Below are 24,686 nucleotides of genomic sequence, written 5' to 3'. Positions count from 1 at the left end.
GAAAAGCCACTGCTCAGGTATCATTTCCACATTAATGTGGCTAGAGTGTTAGTTGTGGAGCATTTAATGTGGAGGTAGCAGCTTTTCCTGAAATTGCTCTACCGCCATGCTCCAGTGTGTTTATTTGTTGTACTTATCTTTTTCCTTGGAGTGCTTTGAAAGATTGTCTTTGCCGGTAAATCACTTTTCTTCTACCTCGGCTTTGGCTAGCCGAGGACAGAGTTGTCCTCGACACAGTTTCCTGAGTTGCCATAATCACCACTGTCTTCTTCATATGCAATTATGGGCCTCGGCATGAGCCTCAAGCCCAGTACAAAAGGTGGATGTATATCACTGGACTCTATGACCCCACAAGAAAAACACATGAAATTTCTCAAAAGCTTTTTCCCAATTCTTTCTTTTTCGAGATTGCCCTTTTCTTTTTACAGAAAAATATTTTCAAAATGAAACTCTTTTCTTCAAACCATATTCTTAAAATAAAACCATGGGATATTCAAAAATCAAATCATTTTTTTCCTACAGAAACCCATGAGTCTTTTGAAACCCACCTTTCTTTTGTTTTCTTAAAATTAGATTTTCTCTACAAAGATTATTTCAAAAAAAAGAAAAGGGTAAACTTAGTGCACCTCAACATTTTCGGGTTCCCCCCTAAAAATGGCATTTTGTTATATATTAAAAAAAATAAAAAATAAAAAATAAAACTCTTTCCGAAACCCTTTTTCACATTTCGTGATTTGTTTCCTATTTCAAATTTTGCTTGTTCGAAAGAGACCTTTCCCTTCAAAATTTGATTTTTTTTTTTTTTTTTTAAGAACAATAAAACCTTCTCTTTCAAAATAACAAAATTTTTCTTCATAAAAAAAAATGTTTTTTTTCCGAAATTTTCCTTCTGAAAATAAAGTAAGGTTAACATTTTCAAAGAAAAATTCTTTTCAAACTTGCCCATGCATTGTTGTTTAAAACTTTCCTTAGGATTGCCTCTTTAGGGATTTGTGCTATAGTTCAATTCCATTGAACTCATAGGCATTAATCAAGTTTACATAGTCCATTTCTTTTCTTTGGCACTAACATATCTTCATTTTCATCTTTCTTACATGGTAAAACTGAGAAAATGTGGTGGATGACAACAAGGTGTTATCCTTCCAAACCTCTTCTTTTATTTTTACGTTGTAATGTATTTTTGCATAGTATTTAGTATCCACATACTAGTTATGTAGTAAATATTTTATTCACATGCTATGTATATTTATAATTAGAATGTGAGAAAAAAAAAGTTATATATATATAACCAAAAAGCCAAGTATCTTATTTCTTAACCCAAAAGATAAAGTTTGAGATAAATTAAAATGGGGTACTATCCTTTGGATAGGCGTTATGGGGTGCCTAACGCCTCCCTCACACGTAACCGAACTTTCGAATTCAAAATCTTTTGTTCGAGACCTTTGGTTTACCTTAATCAATAAACCCTTAAAATTGGTTTAGTTAAATAGGTAATTTAAAATGAAATAGACCTATAGGTGACTAATCACACCTAATATAAAACCAATTAATGGTGGTGAATCCTAAATTAAAAATAAGAAAAAAGAACTCACACACACACCTCATCCTAAAAACATATACACACAAAGAGTCTCATTGCCAAAGACCCAAAGTGCGACCTAACCTAAGAATTCGATATTTCTTTTTGGGGGCCTCCACAATAGTGACTGCTTGCCAGATCTCCACTATGCATATAACTTGAAAATAAAATTAAAAGACTTTCATGACATCTACAGCTACATCATAGAAAGCAATCCAACACAGAAGGAGAAAAGCAATCTCGTAAGAAGAACAAGAAGAAAGACCCATAACAAGAACTTGAAACCACTGCTTCAAAAAGTTACACTACTGATTGTAAAATTTATTTTTATATATCTAAAAGGTGGTGAATTCTACATATATTATACAAGTAGTACTCTCTCTCTCTCTCTCTCTCTTAGTGGGGACTAGGCACATAAAGTATTCATGGAATAACATCACAAGTGACTGGTAACCATATTTTGTATCATTCTCAAGTTCGCAAACATTGGCAGCAACAGCTACTGCTACTCCCAACGTTGAAAGAACCAATAAACTTTAGAGGTCTGATCTCAATTCATTAAGAATACAGCAGCCTTATTTCTATTGACATAATGTTGCTATGCATTGTTGAAGAAACTTCACTGTAGGTGAAATATAATTGATCAACGCATCCATTGACCCTTGTCAATCAGACTGCATTTATTATCATTTGCATTCTACATCAATGCAAATGCTTATACCTTATTAACTTGCTTTGCAATTGGAACTCGTAGGGAAAGCCTAGGCTTTGGCAATTGCTCTGCAACCAAAATGTAGAAGAGCCCCATGACTCCTGTGTGCCTCTGGGCACTACTATAATTAGATTCCAGAATCAGAGTCTCCCCAACATTTATCTTGACAGAGCCGGGTTGAGGATAACAAGTGGACATTCCTACGATATAACCAGCCTCATTTCCTGCTTCCTTCCCTTGTCCATAAGTTGGTATTGAAGAACATAAAACCCGTCCATCCTGAAACTCCACACAAAAGCATGAGCAAAAGTAGCTGTTACATTATTAAACTCCTCAAAATATGACAAAACTTTTCACATAAGTTTCACAGATGTGTGGAACTAGATGATTGAAAGGAAAGATAGAATCAAATAACTAATCCAGAACTAGAGGAACAATAAAATTTTGACCCCCCAAAAAAAAAAATGTATATAGAGCACATGCAGATCATGTTGAAGTTCGCAGCCTAACACAACATGAGATTTTGTCGTGAATTAAAAAATATTTTTACAAATGGTTATTCAATGTAACTAAATTAAAAAGATTCTTGCAACAAATCCAACTATCTAGTTGATGTCATAAATATATGGAGAGAAAAAGTATGGAGAAAATATGAATGCGTGTGAACTACTTTTGCTAGCTTGTGAGAGTGACAATTCCTGATACTCCCTATAGAAGATCATCAAATCGGGTAAGTCGTATGATATTCCACGAGAGATCATTACTGACATACCAAATAACAAAGAAAATTAGAAATGTGGCACTCATATCACTACAAACGGATAAGGTAAGTGTTGAATCACCTCTCCATAAAGAGCTGAACCGATACCCCCCGAATGTTGATGGGCCACACCGTAGACGATATAGCCACCAGTTGGGAAAACGAGGCTTATCCTTTTGGAGTCAGTGCACCTATTATCAGCCATACCAGATGCACTACAAGACTCAACGTCATACTCAACCTGTACCAAAGAAGTTCTGTTATTGAGTCTCTTAAAGCGTATTGAATTAACAAAAAATACTAACAATGCAATAGAATACAGATCGGTCGAATGAAATTTGAATTTTGTACGACTTCTTGATTTTTGAAACTTACACTTCAAGATGATCAAGGGTGAGATATTAAAAAACAGAAAGCTCACTAAGGTGCAGCCATAACAAAAATTTACTCATAAAAGAGAGGTGGAAAGCTCAAGTTCACAGGAAATAGACACCTATTCCATCAACTTACATTATTAAAATAAATAAAAGACTAATTTGTAACTTTCTAAACTCTGGAGAACCAGTTGCAATGAACATGTATGTCGCCAACCAAAATTGTAATATAGCCAATTTTAATCTAATTTCTACTTTCATATCCTTATTCAGAAGAGTATCTGTGTGTGTGAGAGAGGGAGGGAGAGAGATCAGTAATTACAAATACTGTTTATATCAATATATCAGGAGAGTATAATATAATTGTAGAGAAGTTCACTTACATGACATTCATGTTCTGAACTTTGTCCTGTTGAATTGTCCAATTGTTTCCAAGCATCAGTGACATCCAATATATAAATCTTGACAGGCACAATAAATTCATCCCAATCAATCCACTTCACCGTATATCTCATGTAAAGGTTTCTCTTAGCACCCTCAGAGACTTCTTTCAATCTGCATTGAGTGTGATCATAGCAACATCTTAAACCTCCTATATAGTCCGGCCTCAAGGGCCGGTCATATTCATCCTTTGAAACGTTATATAGATCACACCTGCATTCGGTGCATCCCAACTTATCTTCCACACCCCGAGTATCAATTGCATGGACATTAAGCACCCACCCCTCCTCATACCCAGCAGGAATATCAGCAGGATTACCAACCTCAATTCCATAAGGATCTGGTACATCTGTGTTTGTTCCTCGTGTTTCAGATCCAAGGCCATAATACTGGCCACCAGAATTATTCTGGCATATTCCACTGTTCCTCACAAGAATACGATCAGGTTGGTTATGTTTGTGGTCATCATGCTCAGGATTTGTTGCATTTAGACGTTGATAATATCTTGCAAGGACCCAGTGGTGGAGATAAGTTTCGTGAAGAGGGACAGGATGCCCTGCTTCATCAACTACTTCCGCATTGAAACCCTTGATAGCAATATGACCTCTTGGGAAGTCAATATTGTAGTAATATTTGTTCACCACTGATCCTTGATCTAGCACAAACTTAGGGGATAGGAAAACTGCAGATTTAATCTCAGGATGTCTATAATTCCGGAAAGCATGTGAGCAAGTTGCCAGTAACAGTATTGCCAACGCAACTCGAAAACAGTGAAGCATGTTTTTCTGCCCAAAACAAACTGTGTCATAAAATAAAACCAAAGATTCTCAGATGATAAGCTCAACAACCATCTCTAAAAAAAAAAAAACAAGTGAAACCCACATATAGGGTGTGTTTGGATAGAACTTATTTTGCTGAAACTGAAAACTGAAAACTGAAAACACTGTAGCAAAATAATTTTTAAATGTGTGAATAGTGCTGTGGGACCTATTTTTAATGAAAAAATTGATAAAAAATGAAATTTGTGGATCCATGAACAATGCATATTTGCACTGTTCACTGCAGAAAGTCAACATTTGCGGTTACTGTTCATTGAACAGTAACCGCAACACTCCAAAACGCATAAAAACCAAAAAAAAAAAAAAAAGAGGGAACAAAACGCAGCTCCAAACGCAGAAGCTGAATACAAACACACACATAATGTAAATAAATAAATAAGACTACGGATCCATTGGCTGGAGGGATAAAAAAGTGGTAAAATTTTACTATTATGTGATAAAACAAAAGTAATACATTATATTATTATTAAAAATTTAGGTATCAATGAATACTTCATAAAAAAGGTATAATAAAAAGTCACAAGAATTTTAAAAATCAAAACTGTTTTCTCAAAATTTAAATAAATAAATAAAAACTGGCGTGAAAAGAAACCTAAATAAATAAAGAAGAATGTGAACTTCTTGATCGTGGCTAGGTTAATAGCCAAGAGAAAAAAGACAAAAAAAATTTCAATTTTTTGAACATGGCTAGGTGAAGCGCGAATGAGCTTGTGAGCGTGGCATTGGCTAGTTCAATTTTTTGTTCAAAATGGAAGGTTAATTTTGTCCAAAATGCCAATGAGCTTTCGCTCTTCATTTTCATTCTTATTTTCATTCCGAACTCACTAAAATTGGAGTGAAAATAGTAGTACTCCATCAATTTTCTCCCGTCCTCCTTTCAACCAAACACCCTTCCTATCTATTTTCTCTCCTATTTTCCACTTTTTTTTTCATCATCCCAAAATAACTCCAACCAAACATAGCATAAACAGTATTAAGCGGTACCAAAAGAGAGCATGAAGGAATTAAACAACTTGTTTGTCTCAGAATTGGCAATATCAATCAAGATTATAATTATCATTTGAAATTGTGTCCTTCCTGCAGTCCGTTTCTATCCATGTTAGAGGAAACTAACAAGAAGAAGGAAATCACAAAAAAGGCAAGGGCCGAAATTATCTATATAATATATTAGATTTGTATAATGAACCCAAATCGAGTGCAACAAGTCCAGCTCAACCCAACTAAGAAGGACATGTGTGCAAATACCAAAGCATGTGTGTGCATGGATAATATCAGGAACAAAGAGCAAGACAACCCCAAGATTTGTTTGTTAGTTAGTCACCAGTTGTTGTACAATTAATTAGTAGGGTAAAGAGACAATCTTGAGCTTTTGTTGATGCAAAATCCTTTCTAAGCTCTCTTCCTAATCACCCTTTCTTGACTACCTCAAATGAAGTAAATTCTTTTATTTCCAACACACTTTCCTATCCTACACAATGGTTGACCGCACAACGGCCCAAGGCTATAGAGAAACAACTAAAATTGATAAAAATATAAATGGGCAATTAGTAAATTAAATGAATCTTGATGTTGATGCCCAAATTACATGTGGGTTATTTTGAAATACTAAAAAAAAAAAAAAACAAATGGTAATCATTCACAGAGAAAAGCGAGCGAACATTTGATATACTCTGTTTCTCAATTAATAAAAAAAAAGACAAAAAAACAGAGATATACTCTGTACGAGGAAGGAGCATGAAAACATCCCTCGGGTGTAACTATTTCGACTCTAAATACCAAACATACAGGCATAAGGATTAAAATGATCCATCGATCCCAGGTTAACCAATAAGCTGATTTATTGAATAGAATTGGATCGGCGAACCATGTTCCCTAGATGATTTATGTAAAAAAAAAAAAAATAGTGAAAGAAAGAGAGGTGAAAAAGCGTACCCAATAAAAGAAAAGGAACCAGCCAATTCCAAAGTACTTCAGATTACAGGGAACAACGGAGGAATTCAAAGGCTTTGAAGACTATATATAAAATATACATTGTGTGTGGACAGAGCCCTTTGGACTTTGGAGCCTAGTATTTTTCTCGACTCTCGTTTTGGAAATGGAAATGATGAGGCCACTGCTTACGCATGTTACCGTGGTATTATTTACTTTAGTCCAAATTTCTTAACATACAAGTTTAGGAAAACGACATGGCGATGGCCTAAGCGATGACATATTTAGTATATTACTATTATATGTCAAAATATTTTTCAAAAATGCATTATTTATATTCAATTTTCATTAAAAAAATTCATCAATAATGTTTCTAACTTTTACTCTATTTTTGAGGAAAATGGGGTTTCTAGTATGGACTCACTAATCCCGTGTCCCGTGACACTAATAGGTGATACCATAGGTGCCATTCAAGTACAATGAAGCGTGCTATTACTTGAATCTCACAACTCATGCAAGCACCTATGATAGGGCAATGTGGATTTCTTACCACTAAATACTACTGTAAATGAACCAAACTATTTATAAACAGCTCAAGCTTGATTTGGGAAAAAACTTTGTTTGTATTTATTTATTTTAAAAAAAAGCCAAGTTAAATCCTTAAATTTAGGCTCGATTACTAAATGAACCAAACTCAAACATAATAGTCAAATTGAAACGGCATTTCTATTGTAATGGAAAGGCTGTTTGATTATGATTCTTATTCTTATTTTGAAACTGATTGTGATCTACTAAGGAGGACTAACAAATACAAAGGCAATTACAAGGACATATATGAGAACACAACTAATTTCTATAAAGGAAAAAACGAGGTTTGTAATTTTGAGTTTTTTTCTTTCTTTTTTTAATGAACATGAGACATAATAGTCATACAGAAGAGAATGCAGTTCAGACAAAACTCATGAATATATATAGAGAGAGAAATAATATGTCCACAACATTTTTACAACAAATCCTCAGCGGCAAGTTGTTATTGGTTGTTATTGTTGAGAGAGAGAGAGAGAGAGAGAAATGTTATATTCACAACATTTTTACAACAAATCTTAAGTGACAAGTTGGATGTTATTGTTAGGGCAAAAAAGTAATCTTAGTGGTAAGTTCAAATTTGAATTGATAACAACTAACCACTTATGATTCGTTGTGAAAATGTTGTGAACATAGCATTTCTTATATATATATATATATATATATATATATGTAAAGAGATGAGTTCAAGTTACACTATTTGTAGACCGTAGATTTGTAATTGATTTAATGGTTAAAAAAATAGCATTAAATGCTATTGGTTTCCATCTCATTCATAATTAATACTAGCATTTTCTCTCTCTCCTTAATTATTGTTTTTCACTTGATTAAAGGGATACTGCCATTTTTAAGAACTTGCATTTCTATACTTGAAAAAAAAAAAAAAAAAAAAACTATACAAAAAAACGGATGTTATCAACTGGACCAAAGTTCATTGGCTTTTTTTTTTTTTTTTTTTTTTTTTTTTTTTTTTTTTTGTTTTCTGCTTTGGTTACGTTTAGATTTTTCATGGAAATTATATATGCCTCCAATTATCAAATCCTCCAGATCCAATATAAGGATATGAAGCTTGGTGGTCCTTAGCATATTTTATTTTGTGTTTGTGTTATCAGGAATCACGTTCATAAGGACTTAGACAAAGGACGAGGATCCCAAGTAACATAGTGATATAGTTTGATGCAACTCTTCATTGGTAATGAAGTAGTGCCTTTTCCCACAGAGTCGTAGATTTTAAGCAAACAGTTTTTAATCAAAAGGAACTATGTACTTAATTCTTCATTTGTTGTAATTACTTCTTCTTCTTTGTTTCCCCCATTTATTTAAAACCTCATTAAACAACACTTAGCCATTTATTTATTTTTAAGGAGACAAGATATATATTCACAATTGATAATACTATAAAAGTATGACCGGCTTAAAAGAAAGGAAAAAAAAAAGTAGTACGAACTCAACCAAAAAAAAATAAAAATAAAAAGTATTGCAAATATATTTGTAAAGTCATTGGCAAAAAAATGAAAATATGTAAAAAGTTTTAAATAATAAATAAGGAAAGAGAAACAAAATTGCTATTAATTAATTGAATGAGGTGTAAGTCAATTAGCATTTAATGCTATTTTTTTTAACCATTAGATCAATTACAAATCTACGGTATACAAATGGTGTAACTCTTGTCAAGTTACACCAGGTGTAACTTGAACCCATATATCCATCCTTATCGAACAAGGTCTCTCTCCAAATTAGTTTGGAGAGAAACCCTTCAAAGTTCAAACTCCTCATATATCATTTTACTAAATGTAAATTTTGAAAATTTAATCATTAGACTGCATTTTTTTTTATGTTCTTCACACGCATGTCAAATTTCATTCAAATCGAGTTTTATTTACTATTTAATCAACAAACTTATGTTTTATGTATAATGTTTTACCACAAAAAATTGATATTTAAACATGTCATTGATTTTATAGCTATTAATCTTTGATCTTCTTGAAATTTTGCAAGCATAGATGATATGATAAGAACATATAATCTAACAGTTAGATTTTGAAATTTCACATCTAAACAAAAGATATAAAAAAAGTTTGAAGGGTTTTTTTCCAAACTAATTTAGAGAGAAACCTTTTTTGAATGCAGCAATTTTGGTGGCCAAGCTCTTTTGCTGACTCGGGGAAGGGAAATGGACGATTTGGTTTGAGTTGAGGTTGATAGGTCATGTGTATAACCCTTTTTAGATTTTAGTTTAGGGGAACCTCAAATCTCAGATATAGTAATTAATTTCAACGTTTCAAGTCAACATCATTACTTCATTCACATTACGTTACACACTAACTTCTCTATGAGTCTATTTGAACCCTATTTTCACCATCTCAATTCTCAATTAAGTCCTTATTTATTTATTTTTATCAACCTCTGGAGTCTAGACTACAAAAGAAGATATATATTGGATTAAATATTCCTCATTTCTTTGATGCCTTTCCCTTTAGCCTTTTCTTTTCTAATTTTTTTGGCCTTTTCTTTTCTTTTCTTTTCTGATTTTTTTGTAGGTTATTAATTTGTTATGTTAAGGTCACGTGTTTTAGAATACTAGTGTACCCTTAGCGTAATGGTTACTCCATAAGTATTAGTTCTTAAGGAGTGGGGTGGATAAAGGCCTAAGGTTCAAGTCTCCAAATGGCATTTTACACACATATACACTTAGATTAGGTTAAAGTAGATTTCTATCTTAGATCTAAAAAAATTAATTAAAAAAAAAAACAACAAAAAAAAATACTAGTGAACCTTCCCATGTATAAATTTCATTCAGTTTGGGGCCTCTTGTTTCAATAACAATCATATGGTCATGCCCATTTTCACACCCAATTTCACTATTCCTTGACTTATTATGCGATTGTGAGTAATTGATTAAAAAGTTATGGGTCCATGTATATAGAAATGAGCAAAAAGTGTCTATTACCCACAGTTGCACATATCAACATATTGTTCAATTAGGTGTGCAGTTAGTTGTGTCCCTAAAATTATAAATACAATAACGTTTTACTTTCTCCTCTCACATGAATGACGAGTCACACTATAAATTTAATTAATAAGATCTACTATTATGTAAGATGTGTAAATACGACATTATCATGCTATTAGACTATTGTATAATTACTTTCAATTGTAATATATAATTTGGGGTTATTAATAGGTATGCTAAATGCACATGTTAAAAAATATAAAATGTTTAATTATGAGTTGTGTACGGCACTGTGATACCCAAGCCCAGGTGGGCCTTAAATGCTGACTCAACAATGTGGCCCATGGCATCAACCTCTTTCTACCTAAGGCCCCAGCCCGAGCCCATAAAAGCCACAATCCCAGGCCTCATATTACCCAAAAGCCTAAGGAGTAGATAATCTCAATTAGCACGCACCCTATTCCGCCACCCAAGCCTTGCTCGGCAAACCACATCCCGAGCAAGAAGAAAGGCGCTCGGGGATACCATCTCTTGTATGCTTAGCAGTGCCTTGAGGAATATCGTTGCCGAGCATATCTACTGACGTGGGAACCATTTCCAAAGCCACTCTCACCACACCCCACTCCCACCTAAACACCCACTTACAATTAACGACATTGGACCTCCTATTGCACTAACCATGGAAGTAATCATTGTCTCTCCACTAATTTTGGGCTATAAATATGAGAAGTTAAAGGAGAGAGAGGGGGGGATGGTCCAGTGAGGGAGAGAAAAATTCGTTAAGTCTTTGTGCCGAGAACAACTCAAAGTAGGAAACTCAAGCCCACAATACAAATAGATTGTGAGCCTAAGTGAGGCCCAACCCAATAGCCTCGCCTTTGGCGCGTACAAGTTGCAAAATACAAATTTTAATAAAATAATTTTTGGACCAACTTTATGTATTTGTTCCTTTTTGAAATTAAGAATTAAAGTAACTTTGATATTTTATCGCTAACCTAAGCTTGAAAAGAATGATTTGATTTCATGTGTTAAGGATGGTTGAATTGTATTGGGCAATGTCTATTGCACACTACCATATTACACACAAAGCACACCCAATTAGGCTTTTGAATTGAAAACGTGTCTTAAAGTCACGATTTCAGTTCAAAACTCAGTATTTCAATTCAAAACTTTTTGAACTGAAATTGTGACTTCAAGATATGATTTTAGTTCAAAAAATAATGTGTGTACGGAATGTGCAATAATAATTTCAATTCTTAGAGAAAAAAGGAATGGTAAATTCAGTGACTGAGGTCAATTATTGCTTGGGATTTGGTAAGAGTATGGAATTTTAGAATTTAGAGGGATATAAAAGAAATTGTCCTATTTGTAAGGTCAAAGTTGGTATGTCCAAAGATATAAAACATATACAGGCACCACTTAAGCCAATGACTTGTGGCCAACTATATTATATAATTCACTTACTCTTGTCATTTTTATTAAATGTATGACTTTACTCACAAGTGTATCCTAATATTGATGATTGTGATGACATCTCAATTTTACACAAACAAATATGTTTCTTCAAATGTTCCAAAAACTTGAAAAGTTATTGGAACTTCACTCACAAGTGTATCCTAATATTCATGATTGCAATGGCATCTCAATTTTACACAAACGAATAGTTCCAAAGAAAAGTGCACTTGATATTAGCAGTCCTTAAACTCCTAAAACACAAATCCCATCCCTACATGGTCCTAAAAAATGACATTAACATCATAGGATGACAAAAAAATTTATCACTTTTTTCGACATACCATTCAAGGCTCGCATATCTCTAAGTGTCTATTTGGATTAAGGGGGGAGTGGGGGAGAGTAAAGGAGAGTAGAGAAGAGTTAGCCGAAAATTAGCCAAATTGGCCAAAAATTAGGCTAATTTCTAGCCAACTTTACTTTACTCCTCCTCCCTCCTCCTCAATTTAAACATATCATAAGTGGTGACAGGTCCAACAAATATAAATATCATTTAAGAATGGCCAGAGATAAGAGAGGTTGATGGTGAATGACGAAGTGTCATTTATGATGAGGACGCTCTTATCTATCTCACTGTTGTCGATACCGTATTTTGTCCGACCCCGATTCACACATCAAAACAAATGCCAAAGTTCGAAAAAAGAGTGGTGCAAATTGCAAGTTTCACAGCCAAAAAAGGGTAACAAATAAATGCAACATGATTGGATAGTGGATCAAAGGGTTGCAACATTTAAAATCCCTCTGATAGCAATTAAGACCAAAAGCCCCAACCAGGTATGGTCAAAAAGTTGACTTTTTGATCCGATCGTTTGATCGGATTGAATTTTGGACCATCTCGTAGGTTATATTTTTCCCTTCAAAACGATGGTTCACGGGCTAAAATTAGAGTTAAAACGGATGAAATATCAACATAACACTAAAACCCTAATTAAATGTTTCACTTTTTTCCAGGTCAAACAAGCTGTTTTTGGACCAAATTTTCCCAAACAACTATTCCGATTGGGAAATAATTGGAGCGATCCATCTAAACTAGCTTGAAGTATGAGATCTCGACCACCTCTCACAAAAAGGGCTCGATGATATTTGCCATGGATTTGAAGGAATAATTTTTTTAAGGAAAAACGTCACAAGAATTTCCCACACTACGTCACCTCCCTTTTGGACGCGATATCTTGACAACCATAGCTCCAAACTCGTAAAGTTAGAACCTATGGAAACTAGAAATCTAGAGCTTTGCAGGGATATAAAGTTTGAAGAAATCGAAGTTCAAAAAGGCCTCCAAACAGTTGTGCAAAGATCAGACCAAAAACCAAGAAAAAGATGAAATAGCTAAACTTGGTGTACACCATCACATAGCCTCCCATTTTTCTTGTATCTCTATAAATACCCCCCCCCCCCAAAATTTTTGTAAAAAAGAGAAAGTTTGGAGAGAGTATTTGGAGGAAAAAAATATAGAAAATACTAGAAAAATTAGAAGAAACTAAAAACCCTAGAAAAATTCTGAAAATTTTTATCTCTCCTCTCTTTAGGAAACCCAACACAAAAATTCAGCCCCTCTCATCTTTATTGTAATCATTGTGGATAAGATGTAGGGATGGTGTAGCCCATCCCCCTCTTTCTATTTCTTCCTATGTAAACATCATTCATCTTATATATGAAATTCCTTTTCTTTACTTGTTGTTTCTTACTTTATTGCTTTAAATTCCTAGCATATTGTTGCTGTGGTTTTGTATATCTATTTCTTTAGGCTTTCATTATTTGTTGTTGATTGTAATATTGTTATTAAGTTCCTAGATAGGTATTGAACCATAACCTAGATCCAATATGATAGGCCACAAATTGAATGACCCCTGGTGATAGAAATTAATTAGCCAAGTTATTAATTAATCAATTTATCATGCAAACACGTGATAGCACAAACAAATCACCAATAAACTAAGTATGCAGCAGAAAATAAATAACACAGTGATTTGTTTACAAATGGGGAAAACCTAACGGCAAAAATCCCACCGGATGATTTTCAGGTCACCACTCCCGAAACTCCACCATTATCACAACAAGCGGTTACAAGTAAAGGAATCCCAAGTATCTTACCAACCTAGAGTTGAACCCTTACCCCAATACCTAATTGAACTTGTTCTGTAGTGACAGTTCCCTTTTCTGATGCACGACTCCCAAGTACATGACTAACCAATTGCGCGGATCCCAGTACGTGACTTCAATCACCAACTAAGAAGGTTGTTGGTTGCAAAGTTCTTCAATTCATCCACACGATGAAGATCAAGAAGATGTTTGGTCATAAAATCCTATGGTGCATATACACAGCAACTTCTTCAAGAGAAAGAGATGAACTAGGGCAAGAACTTCGTCTCCGGTCACAATTTGCTTGAACAGAGTTTGCTCAATGCTTGTGCAACTTGTGAACTGTTTGATGGCCCTTAAAACAATCCTTTTATATGTCTAGGGTTAGGAGAAAAGATGGCCCAAAGATATATTCATGGATCCCAAGAAAATCAGATTTGAATTCTGAAATTCTTAACCTCGACAGATAGGAGGTGTCGAGTAGGTGTCGAGCACAACAATCTTTGAACAGCTTTCTTAAGCTCGATAGATGCAGCTTTCGAGCCAACTGTCAAGTTTTAATAAATTTGCACTATCAACTTGTTTTCTTGGACAGACTTGAAGGCTTCAACACTTGATCTTGAAACATGGTTTCTTGAAGTATTTAAACACATCCTAAATCTACCCAAATACAAGTAAAGTGCATTTTGTTAAAGGATAGGCCAATTACATAAAGTAGTGACATATGTTCCTAACAAGTGAAACAAATATGTCCTAACACAATATGAGAAATACCCTTAGGGTGAAGAAATCTCATCTCTTCTTGGCATCCAAGAACCTTTTACATTTTTGTTCATATATTTATCTTGTTGTTATCCCAATTACTTTAATGTTCTTCTCCATTCCCCTTTACATTATTGTCATCCCATTTACATTTTGCTAATCCCCATTCCCCTATTGCTTATTGCATGTTTTATTCCTATTGTTCTGTGTGTGTGTGTGTGTGTGCACATGTGTGAGTGCATGCGCTACTACCTCCTCACCTAAGGAAAAAAGGATTTTCTATCTATTCCTTTTAAATGAGCTTTAAACCTTAACTAAAGCACAATATGAGTATGTTGTCTGTAGAATAGTTAATGGCTTAAAACTCCCATCTCTTTTTAACCAAAAACCCATAAGGCTTGAAAGAGATTAAAGCTTATTTAAGAGGAATCATTATTAAAATAAAATAAAATTAATCAACCTTTACTTTTATTGTCATTTAAATTCAAGCACTTTGCTTTTATTGTCATTTAAATTCAAGTACTTTACTTTTCCTTGTCATTTAAATTTTTAGCAATTTTATTTAGTTGCCTTTATTTTATTGTCTTTAAATTTATAGAACTTATTTACTATTGTTGGCTTGTTGCTCTTTACCTTTTCCCATTAATAATGTGGCCATAAATTAATAACTTGGGTGAAAAAATTCCTTTAGTATGCTTTTCCAAAAGGAAATGATTTTTTTTTAAAAAAAAAAAAAAAAAAACTTCATTCCCTTTTTCGAAAGGACAAAACTTAGATACAATAATTTAGGTGTTGTTCCTTAGATTCCCCTTTTAAGATTTTGCCATGTGGCTATTTAACTAAAAAACATACTTTCATCCCATGAAAAAAAATCCACATGATAGAATTTTAAGAGGGGAACTTAAGGAATAGCACCTAAGTACTGTACCTAAGTCTTGCCATTTTCAAAAGATGTTTTCAAAAATGAAAACTTTAAAATCTTTTCCTTCCTTTTAAAATCTCATTTCTAAAAAAATATATCCTTTTCTATTTCTTCTTGAATCCAAAAATAACGAGTATTTTTCAAAAAAAAAATCTCTTTCCTTTCCTCAAATAAATTTTTTTTATTTTATCACATTAGAATTTCTTTTCAAAAAATATGATAAAATAAATCTTTTGAATAAGCAAGGTTTCTAAAATGAACATTTCTTTTCCCCCAAAAAAAAAAAAAAATCATAGGATTTTTGGAACCCAAGCTTCTTCTTTTGAAAATAAAACTCATGAATCTTTTTCTTTTAAAATCATTTTTCTTCAACGTAACGCCCCAAAATCATAAATAATAAAAGTCTATTCAATCTAAATAATCCATAAAAAAAATATATTAAATAAAAGAAACCAGCAACCTAAAATCTCATCACAAATGTCAGAGTTCTAATCCACCAAAGACAAAACATCTTCAGAATAATTCTTTAGTACAATGTTTAATGCCATAAAATAATAATAATAAAATCCTTAATTCCACAAAATAATTCGCAACTATTGTCTTCCAAGAATCTCTACTATAATAATCCTTCTAATGTATCTATAAGAGGAAAATAAAGGGGGTGACATAACTCAATAAGTAGAATTCACTAACATTGGAGTGTGGAAACAAACCTTTCAAATAAATAATTCTTATAACAAATACATAACTTGTATCTCACCATTATTTTATCATCAAATATTTCATATAAAAAAAAATATCTTTATATTGTGAGCCATCATAATACATATACCAATACCATCATATAAATAATTTCCTAGACTTTTCTCGTGGTTAACGTTTACACCCCGTTGACAGGGTTGTGCTGTCCCCTTTTAGTATTAGAACCTCCTTTACATCCCTTTTCTTAAGGATGGCTTCTTTGGAACCTAAAGGTACACTCCCTTGCTAAGGTGCTTCCTTTTTGGATCCTCAATAGCATACTCCCTTGCTAAGGAGCTATCAAATGTGCACTGTCCCTTTTTTCTGGGACCGTCCCTTGCTAAGAACTGGCTGCAGTATAATTGTCCCTTACTAAGAACTAAATACAATACTGAGCTTCTAATCACGACTTGCCATAGGTTTTCAAAACACATTCAATGTGCTCACAAAAATAATCCACTTATGATTCTCAAAAATATAAAGATATATTCACACATACAAGTTTAAATAAATCCAGGTTGTCTCACAGGTTTTTCATAAAACGAATAGTCAATGTGCACATCAAACATTTGTAAAATATCAATTTATATATGGAATATCAACATATTTCTTTGATATAAAATAGTTTAATAATCAATACTGTTTTGGGAAAACCCCCAAAATTAATAAACACCACTTACCTCTTAGTTGCAAAATAAAAGAAATCAACCTCCCTTGAATCACAACAAATCAGCAGAATTAGAACCTAGCAACACCAAAGATAGGTCCATCAATATACAATTTCCTACTTAAAATTCTGTTTTCACGCTTAAACAGTTTTGTCCTAGACAATACTGATATATCCAAAAAATTTCATCTATACACTTAACTATCCAAATTCACTTTCAATCTTTGATTAACTTGTTCTATTTCACATATTCTCACTATCTATTAATTGGCATGTTTGTACTACAACTCTATGCAACTCTAGGATTTTATTACATGTCTAGCCATCATATAGACTACTACAATTCTTAGAATACACATAATATAACCTTGATTGATCAATCTAATATGCATATCTGATTATTCTCCCTTTTGTTTCTTTTTCTTTTTTTTTTTAAAGTAGGAAATTAATATATATCAATAAACTTTCAATATAGGTCGAACCTAATGGCAAGGTCACATGTATGGGATAGATTCAAGTAAAATAAGACTTCCATTTAGGCCGAAAGATGTATGTCTGATCCATCTAATAATAGAAGCCGTATATTACATATATCTTAGTTCATTCTCCCAATGACCCATAACTCTCTTGATGCCGTAAAGCATAAGGACACTGTTGGACACTTATTTGGACAAAGTCAATGGCGGTGAAAAGAGTGAGACTATAAACAATTTTATATAATTCACAAAGCAACCTTTTCCCTTTCACATGGTGACAACTTGAATTGATAAGTCCAAGCCTATTACTCCATTAGGCACAAATTCAAAGTTGTGGCCCTTTCCTGACATATTGACCCTTCCTTATTTAATATAATACAATTATAGGAGCCATTTTCTATTAGTAGAATGATAGTCTAGGTTCATGACAATTGCTAGCTATTGACTATTCAAACTTTTTAAATTTAGAGCAAGACAAACCATACCTGAACTACTTGTGCATAGCCGTAGAGAAGAAAAGAAACAACTCAATAGTGTATTGCAACTGAAAACAAAAAGGAACTTTCTTATATACATACACGTGTAACTTAAAAGGTAAAAGGCCAGGGTTATCAAGGCCCGTATTTTTATTTATGCCACCTCACTTAGGCTTCATATCCCATAGCATTTATCTTATTTTTTATGTCTTAGGCCCAAATCAATTTAATCCATTTAATTGTAGGCCTCCTTATAATTTACATATAATAATTAAATAAGTAATAAAATTATGGGGTGTTACATTCAAAATAAATTTTCCCTACCAAAAAAATGTTTTCAACACAAATTCCCCTTCCACCATAAAAATCATGGGATCTTTGGTTCAAATCTTTTCAAAAGGAAAAAACTCATGAAATTTCCCAAAAGTTTTTTCTCAATTCTTTCTTTTTCAAGATTACCCTTTTCTTTTTACAGAAAAATATTTTCAAAATAAAACGCTTTTCTTCAAACCATATTCTTAAAATAAAACCATGGGATATTCAAAAATCAAATCATTTTTTTCCTAAAGAAACCCATGAGTCCTTTGAAACCCACTTTTCTTTTGTTTTCTTAAAATTAGATTTTCTCTACAAAAATGATTTAAAAAAAAAGAAAAGGGTAAACTTAGTGCACCTCAAATTTTTTGGGTTCCACCTAAAAATGGCATTTTGTTATTTAAAAAAAAAAAAAAAAAAAACTCTTTCCGAAACCCCTTTTCACATTTCGTGATTTGTCTCCTATTTCAAATTTTGCTTGTTCAAAAGAGACCTTTTCTTTCAAAAAAATGATGAAAGTTTTTTTTTTTTAAAAAAAGAACAATAAAACCTTCTCTTTCAAAATAACAAAATTTTTCTTCATAAAAAAAATGTTTTTTTTTTTCCCGAAATTTTCCTTTTGAAAATAAAGTAAGGTTAACATTTTCAAAGAAAAATTCTTTCAAACTTGCCCATGCATTGTTGTTTAAAACTTTCCTTAGGATTGCATCTTTAGGGATTTGTGCTATAGTTCAATTCCATTGAACCCATAGGCACTAATCAAGTTTAAATGGCCCATTTCTTTTCTTTGGCACTAACATATCTCCATTGTCATCTTTTTTGCATGGTAAAAATGAGAAAATGTGGTGGATGATGACAAGGTATTTTCCTTCCAAACCTCTTCCATTATTTTTACGTTGTAATGTATTTTTGCATAGTATTTAGTATCCACATACTAGTTATGTAGTAAATATTTTATTCGCATGCTAATTATACGTATTTAAATTTAGCCTTCATATGCTATATATATTTATAATTAGAATGTGAGAATTATTTATATATATATATATATAAATAACCAAAATGCCAAGTATCTTATTTCTTCACTAAAAAGATAACGTTTGAGATAAATTAAAATATGATACTATTCATTCTTTGGATAGACGTTATGGGGTGCCTAACACCTTCATCACACATAACCGAACTTTCGAATTCAAGATCTTTTGTTCGAGACCTTTGGTTTACCTTAATTAATAAACCCTTAAAATTGGTTTAGTTAATTAGGTAATTTAAAATGGATTAGACCTATAGGTGACTAATCACACCTAATATAAAACCAATTAATGGTGGCAAATCCTAAATTAAAAAATAAGAAAAAGGAACTCACACACACACCTTATCCTAAAAACACATACACACAAAGAGTCTCATTGCCAAAGACCAAATGTGTGACCTAACCTAAGAATTCGATTTTTCTTTCGGGGGCCTCCACAATAGTGACTGCTTGCCAGATCTCCACTATGCATATACCTTGAAAATAAAATTAAAAAGAACTTCATGACATCTACAGCTACATCATAGAAAGCAATCCAACACAAAGGGAGAAAAGCAATCACGTAAGAAGAACAAGACGAAGAAAGACCCATAACAAGAACTTGAAACCACTGCTTCAAAAAGTTACACTACTTATTGTAAAATTTATTTTTATATATCAAAAAGGTGGTGGATTCTACATATATTATACAAGTAGTACTCTCTCTCTCTCTTAGTGGGGACTAGGCACATAAAGTATTCATGGAATAACATCACAAGTGACTGGTTACCATATTTTGTATCATTCTCAAGTTCGCAAACATTGGCAGCAACAGCTACTGCTACTCCCAACCCTGAAAGAACCAATAAACTCTAGAGGTCTGATCTCAATTCATTAAGAATCCCGCAGCCTTATTTCTATTGATATAATGTTGCTATGCATTGTTGAAGAAACTTCACTATAGGTGAAATATAATTGATCAACGCATCCATTGATCCTTGTCAATCAGACTGCATTTATTATCATTTGCATTCTACATCAATGCAAATGCTTATACCTTATTAACTTGCTTTGCAATTGGAACTCGTAGGGAAAGCCTAGGCTTTGGCAATTGCTCTGCAACCAAAATGTAGAAGAGCCCCATGACTCCTGTGTGCCTCTGAGCGCTACTATAATTAGATTCCAGTATCAGAGTCTCCCCAACATTTATCTTGACAGAGCCGGGTTGAGGATAACAAGTGGACATTCCTACGATATAACCAGCCTCATTTCCTGCTTCCTTCCCTTGTCCATAAGTTGGTATTGAAGAACATAAAACCCGTCCATCCTGAAACTCCACACAAAAGCATGAGCAAAAGAAGCTGTTACATTATTAAACTCCTCAAAATATGACAAAACTTTTCACATAATTTTCACAGATGTGTGGAACTAGATGATTGAAAGGAAAGATAGAATCAAATAACTAATCCAGAACTAGAGGAACAATAAAATTTTGACCCCCCAAAAAAAAAAATTGTATATAGAGCACATGCAGATCATGAAGTTCACAGCCTAATACAACATGAGATTTTGTCGTGAATTATAAAATATTTTTACAAAAGGTTATTCAGTGTAACTAAATTAAAAAGATTCTTGCAACAAATCCAACTATCTAGTCGATGTTATAAATATATAGAGACACAAAGTACGGAGAAAATATGAATGTGTGTGAACTACTTTTGATTGTGAGAGTGACAATTCCTGATAAATCTCCATAGAAGATCATCAAATAGGGTAAATCGTATGATATTTCACAAGAGATCATAACTGGCACAGCAGATAACAAAGACATTAAGAAATGTTGCACTCATATCGCTACAAACAGAAAAGGTAAGTGTTGAATCACCTCTCCATAAAGAGTTGAACCGATACCCCCCGAATGTTGATGGGCCACACCGTAGACGATATAGCCACCAGTTGGGAAAACGAGGCTTATCCTTTTGGAGTCAGTGCACCTATTATCAGCCATACCAGATGCACTACAAGACTCAACGTCATACTCAACCTGTACCAAAGAAGTTCTGTTATTGAGTCTCTTAGAAAGAGTATTGAATTAACAAAAAATACTAACAATGCAACAGAATACAGGTTGGTCGAATGAAATTTGAATTTTGTACGACTTCTTGATTTTTGAAACTTACACTTCAAGATGATTCAGGGTGAGATATTAAAAAACAGAAAGCTCACTAAGATGCAGCTCTAACAAAAATTTACTCTTAAAAGAGAGGAGGAAAGCTCAAGTTCTCAGGAAATAGACACCTATTCCATTAACTTACATTATTAAAATAAATAAAAGACTAATTTGTAACTTTCTAAACTCTGGAGAACAAGTTGCAATGAACATATATTTCACGAACCAAAATTGTAATATAGCCAATCTTAATATAATTTCAACCTTCATATCCTTATTCAGAAGTGTATATGTGTGTGAGAGAGGGAGGGAGGGAGATCAGTAATTACAAATACTGTTTATATCAATATATTAGGAGAGTATAATATAATTGTAGAGAAGTTCACTTACATGGCATTCATGTTCTGAACTTTGTCCTGTTGAATTGCCCAATTGTTTCCAAGTATCAGTGACATCCAATATATAAATCTTGACAGGCACAATAAATTCATCCCAATCAATCCACTTCACCGTATATCTCATGTAAAGGTTTCTCTTAGCACCCTCAGAGACTTCTCTCAATCTGCACTGAGTGTGATCATAGCAACATCTTAAACCTCCTATATAATCTGGCCTTAAGGGCCGGCCATATTCATCCTTTGAAACGTTATATAGATCACACCTGCATTCAGTGCATCCCAACTTATCTTCCACTCCCCTAGTATCAATCGCATGGACATTAAGCAACCACCTCTCCTCATACCCAGCAGGAATATCAGCAGGATTACCAACCTCTATACCAAAAGGATCTGGAACATCTGTGTTTGTTCCTCGGGTTTCAGATCCAAGGCCATAATACTGGCCAACAGAATTATTCTGGCATATTCCACTGTTCCTCACGAAAATATAATCCTGCTCGGGATTTGTTGCATTTAGACGTTGATGAAATCTTCCAAGGGCCCAGTGATGGAGATAAGTTTCGTGAAGAGGGACAGGATGCCCTGCTTCATCAACTACTTCAGCATTGAAACCCTTGATAGCAATATGACCTCTTGGGAAGTCAATGTTGTAGTAATATTTGTCCACCACTGATCCTTGATCCAGCACAAACTTAGGAGATAGGTAAACTGAAGATTTTATCTTAGGATGTCTATATTTCCGGAAAGCATGTGAGCTTGTTATGCTTAATGCCAGTAATAGTATTGCCAACGGAACTCGAAAACAGTGAAGCATTTTTTTTCTGCCCAAAACAAACTGTCATAAAATAAAACCAAAGATTCTCAGATAATAAGCTCAACAATCATCTCTAAAAAAAAACAAGTGAAACCCACATGTAAAGTAAATAAATATGACTAAACAACATTAGATAAGGTAAGTGATACACAAGAGAGAGCATGAAGGACTTAAACAACTTGTTTGTCTCAGAATTGGCAATATCAGTCAAGATTATAATTATAATTTGAAATTGTGTCCTTCCTGCAGTCCGTTTCTATCCATGTTAGGGGAAACTAACAAAATAAAGGAAATCACAAAAAAGGCAAGGGCCGAAGTTGTCTATAATATATTAGACTTGTATAATGACCCAAATCGAGTGCAACAAGTCCAGCTCAACCCAACTGAGAAGGGCGTGTGAAAATACCAAATCATGTGTATGCATGGATAATATCAGGAATAAAGGGCAAGACAACCCCAAGAATAGTTTGTTAGTTAGTCACTAGTTGTTGTACAATTAATTAGTTTGGTAAAGTGACAATCTTGAGCTTTTGTTGATGCAAACTCCTCAATTCCCTCTCTAAGCTCCCTTCCTAATCACCCTTTCTTCTTCTTTTGGAGGCAGTGAGCAAGGATTTCAGGTCGAGGGGGGCAAGATTGAAGTTATAATTAATCTATGAAATATTAATCGATACTAATAACAAAATAAATAAACAACTATATACAATAATATGATAAAGTAATTACCATACATAATCTAATATAAAATGTTATACTTTAATTCATTTTTTCATTTCTAATTTAATTTACTCAATTGCAAAATCTACTTCGATATGAGCTTGTTTAGAATTTGACTTGGACGTATTATTATAATTGGGTTCTCCATAATCTTAATTAACTACAAATATATATTTCATTATTTCATAGCATTGAAATAAAAAATAAAAAATAAATCCATAGTTAATAACAATTAAATCAAGGGACTAATCTAAATAAACACAATTTAAACATGTACTTTAACTCTTCAAAATAAATTAGAAAAATAAATCAACATCAAAATGTTAAGAATATAGCAACCTATGAAGTTGTATATGTGATTCAATGCTATGAATGCTTTGAAAATGTTTTATAGCAAAAACTCGGGTGTTTTTTTTTTTTTTTTTTTAGATTGAAAACTTTTGATAAAAAGAGAAAAAAATTGTAAATAAGAGGCCGACTGGTGAGGTGCTACAGTAGGCACATAAACATGGATTTTTTTTTTTTTTTTCCTTTTGGAGTCCTATTTCGTATCATCATTTTTTTTTTTTCAATGCTATTCGGCAAAGTTTTTTTTTGGTTAAATATTCGGCAAAGTTGTGTGCAAAAACAATGTACTAGTAATTGGGACCCATTATTATTTAATAAAAGTGTTGCCCTGTAAAATTATCTTCTTTAATGAGTACTTGAGAATTTTTGAGAAGGTCGAGGGGGTGTTGCATGTGAATGTAAAATTGTCTTCTCGCTGATAAGGTAGCTAATTTCCAAATTCCAACACACTTTCCTATCCTACACAATGGTTTCCCATTTCCTGGCCTGGACCACACAAGGCTATAGAGAAACAACTAATATTGATAAAAGTATAAATGGGCAATTAGTAAATTAAATGAATATTGATGTTGATGCCCAAATTACATGTGGGTTATTTTGAAATACCAGGAAAAAAAAAAAAAAAAACTTTGGTAATCATTCACAGAGAAAAGCGAACGAACATTTGGTATACTCTGTACGAGGAAGGAGCACGAAACATCCTTCGGGAGTGACTATTTTGAGTCTAAAAAAATATACATATATAGTGAAAGAAAGAGAGGGGAAAGAGCGTACCCAATAAAAGAAAAGGGGAAGGAAGCAGCGGATTCCAAAGCAGTTCAGATTACAGAGAACCACGGAGGAGTTCAACTTCAACGGATTTGAAGACTTATATATAAAATATACAGTGTGTGGACAGAGCCCTTTGGAATTGGAGCCAACAAAAGAAAGTATTTTAGTCGACTCTCGTTTTGGATGAGGCCACTGCTTACGCCGTGTTACCGTAGTACTTCGTTCCAAATTTCTTAACATCCAAGTTTAGGAAAACGACTTCCTCAAAAAAAAAAGTTTAGGAAAACGACAAAGCGAATGGCCTCAGCGATGACGTATTTGTATATCACCA

The 24,686-nt window shown here is 33.3% G+C and overlaps 3 protein-coding genes across 8 annotated transcripts in view; all 3 read right to left on the bottom strand.

Moving 5' to 3' along the window:
- LOC126701485 (uncharacterized) overlaps positions 1 to 6,691 on the bottom strand; it is a 32,314-nt gene extending 25,623 nt beyond the window's left edge. Inside the window, exon 1 of the mRNA XM_050399605.1 lies at positions 6,638 to 6,691. The gene's annotated coding sequence lies outside the window, so the exon portion shown is untranslated. The remainder of the gene's footprint in view (positions 1 to 6,637) is intronic.
- On the bottom strand, positions 1,891 to 6,776 carry LOC126701487 (uncharacterized). Of its 2 annotated transcripts, none has more exons than XM_050399611.1 (4): positions 6,638 to 6,776; positions 3,809 to 4,665; positions 3,134 to 3,292; positions 1,891 to 2,570 (listed from the first exon to the last, which is right to left on the bottom strand). In XM_050399611.1, exons 2-4 carry the CDS (start codon positions 4,643 to 4,645, stop codon positions 2,295 to 2,297), a joined length of 1,272 nt encoding a protein of 423 aa, XP_050255568.1. In that variant the 5' UTR covers positions 4,646 to 4,665; positions 6,638 to 6,776; the 3' UTR covers positions 1,891 to 2,294. The 2 variants fall into 2 exon arrangements, with proteins under 2 accessions (XP_050255568.1, XP_050255569.1); XM_050399612.1 differs by having other exon boundaries at positions 3,809 to 4,651; positions 6,638 to 6,762.
- LOC126701484 (uncharacterized) lies at positions 1,891 to 24,546 on the bottom strand. Of its 5 annotated transcripts, none has more exons than XR_007647373.1 (5): positions 24,359 to 24,544; positions 21,698 to 22,540; positions 21,023 to 21,181; positions 20,102 to 20,464; positions 1,891 to 2,207 (listed from the first exon to the last, which is right to left on the bottom strand). XR_007647373.1 is itself a non-coding variant. In XM_050399601.1 (5 exons), exons 2-5 carry the CDS (start codon positions 22,517 to 22,519, stop codon positions 19,623 to 19,625), a joined length of 1,263 nt encoding a protein of 420 aa, XP_050255558.1. In that variant the 5' UTR covers positions 22,520 to 22,540; positions 24,359 to 24,546; the 3' UTR covers positions 19,602 to 19,622. The 5 variants fall into 5 exon arrangements, 4 of the variants coding, with proteins under 4 accessions (XP_050255558.1, XP_050255557.1, XP_050255560.1 ...); XM_050399601.1 differs by lacking the exon at positions 1,891 to 2,207 and adding an exon at positions 19,602 to 19,634 and having other exon boundaries at positions 20,195 to 20,464; positions 24,359 to 24,546; XM_050399600.1 differs by lacking the exon at positions 1,891 to 2,207 and adding an exon at positions 19,773 to 19,990 and having other exon boundaries at positions 20,195 to 20,464; positions 24,359 to 24,545.
- Positions 24,547 to 24,686: the final 140 nt, after the last annotated feature.

Source organism: Quercus robur, chromosome 10 (assembly GCF_932294415.1).
Source record: "Quercus robur chromosome 10, dhQueRobu3.1, whole genome shotgun sequence".
In the NCBI taxonomy this organism is placed as follows: Eukaryota; Viridiplantae; Streptophyta; class Magnoliopsida; order Fagales; family Fagaceae; genus Quercus; species Quercus robur.
The sequence above is the reverse complement of the archived record's forward strand: the minus strand, read 5'-3'. Positions and strand labels throughout refer to the sequence as shown.

What these genes read in the sequence shown, in the direction of transcription:
- LOC126701487 (XM_050399611.1), bottom strand. Translation starts at nt 4,645, where the DNA reads ATGCTTCACTGTTTTCGAGTTGCGTTGGCAATACTGTTACTGGCAACT. An exon ending in GTTCAGAACATGAATGTCAT is followed by an intron (nt 3,293 to 3,808) that starts GTAAGTGAACTT and finishes TCTTTGGTACAG; the next exon opens with GTTGAGTATGACGTTGAGTC. An exon ending in GTTCAGCTCTTTATGGAGAG is followed by an intron (nt 2,571 to 3,133) that starts GTGATTCAACAC and finishes GTGGAGTTTCAG; the next exon opens with GATGGACGGGTTTTATGTTC.
- LOC126701484 (XM_050399601.1), bottom strand. Translation starts at nt 22,519, where the DNA reads ATGCTTCACTGTTTTCGAGTTCCGTTGGCAATACTATTACTGGCATTA. An exon ending in GTTCAGAACATGAATGCCAT is followed by an intron (nt 21,182 to 21,697) that starts GTAAGTGAACTT and finishes TCTTTGGTACAG; the next exon opens with GTTGAGTATGACGTTGAGTC. An exon ending in GTTCAACTCTTTATGGAGAG is followed by an intron (nt 20,465 to 21,022) that starts GTGATTCAACAC and finishes GTGGAGTTTCAG; the next exon opens with GATGGACGGGTTTTATGTTC.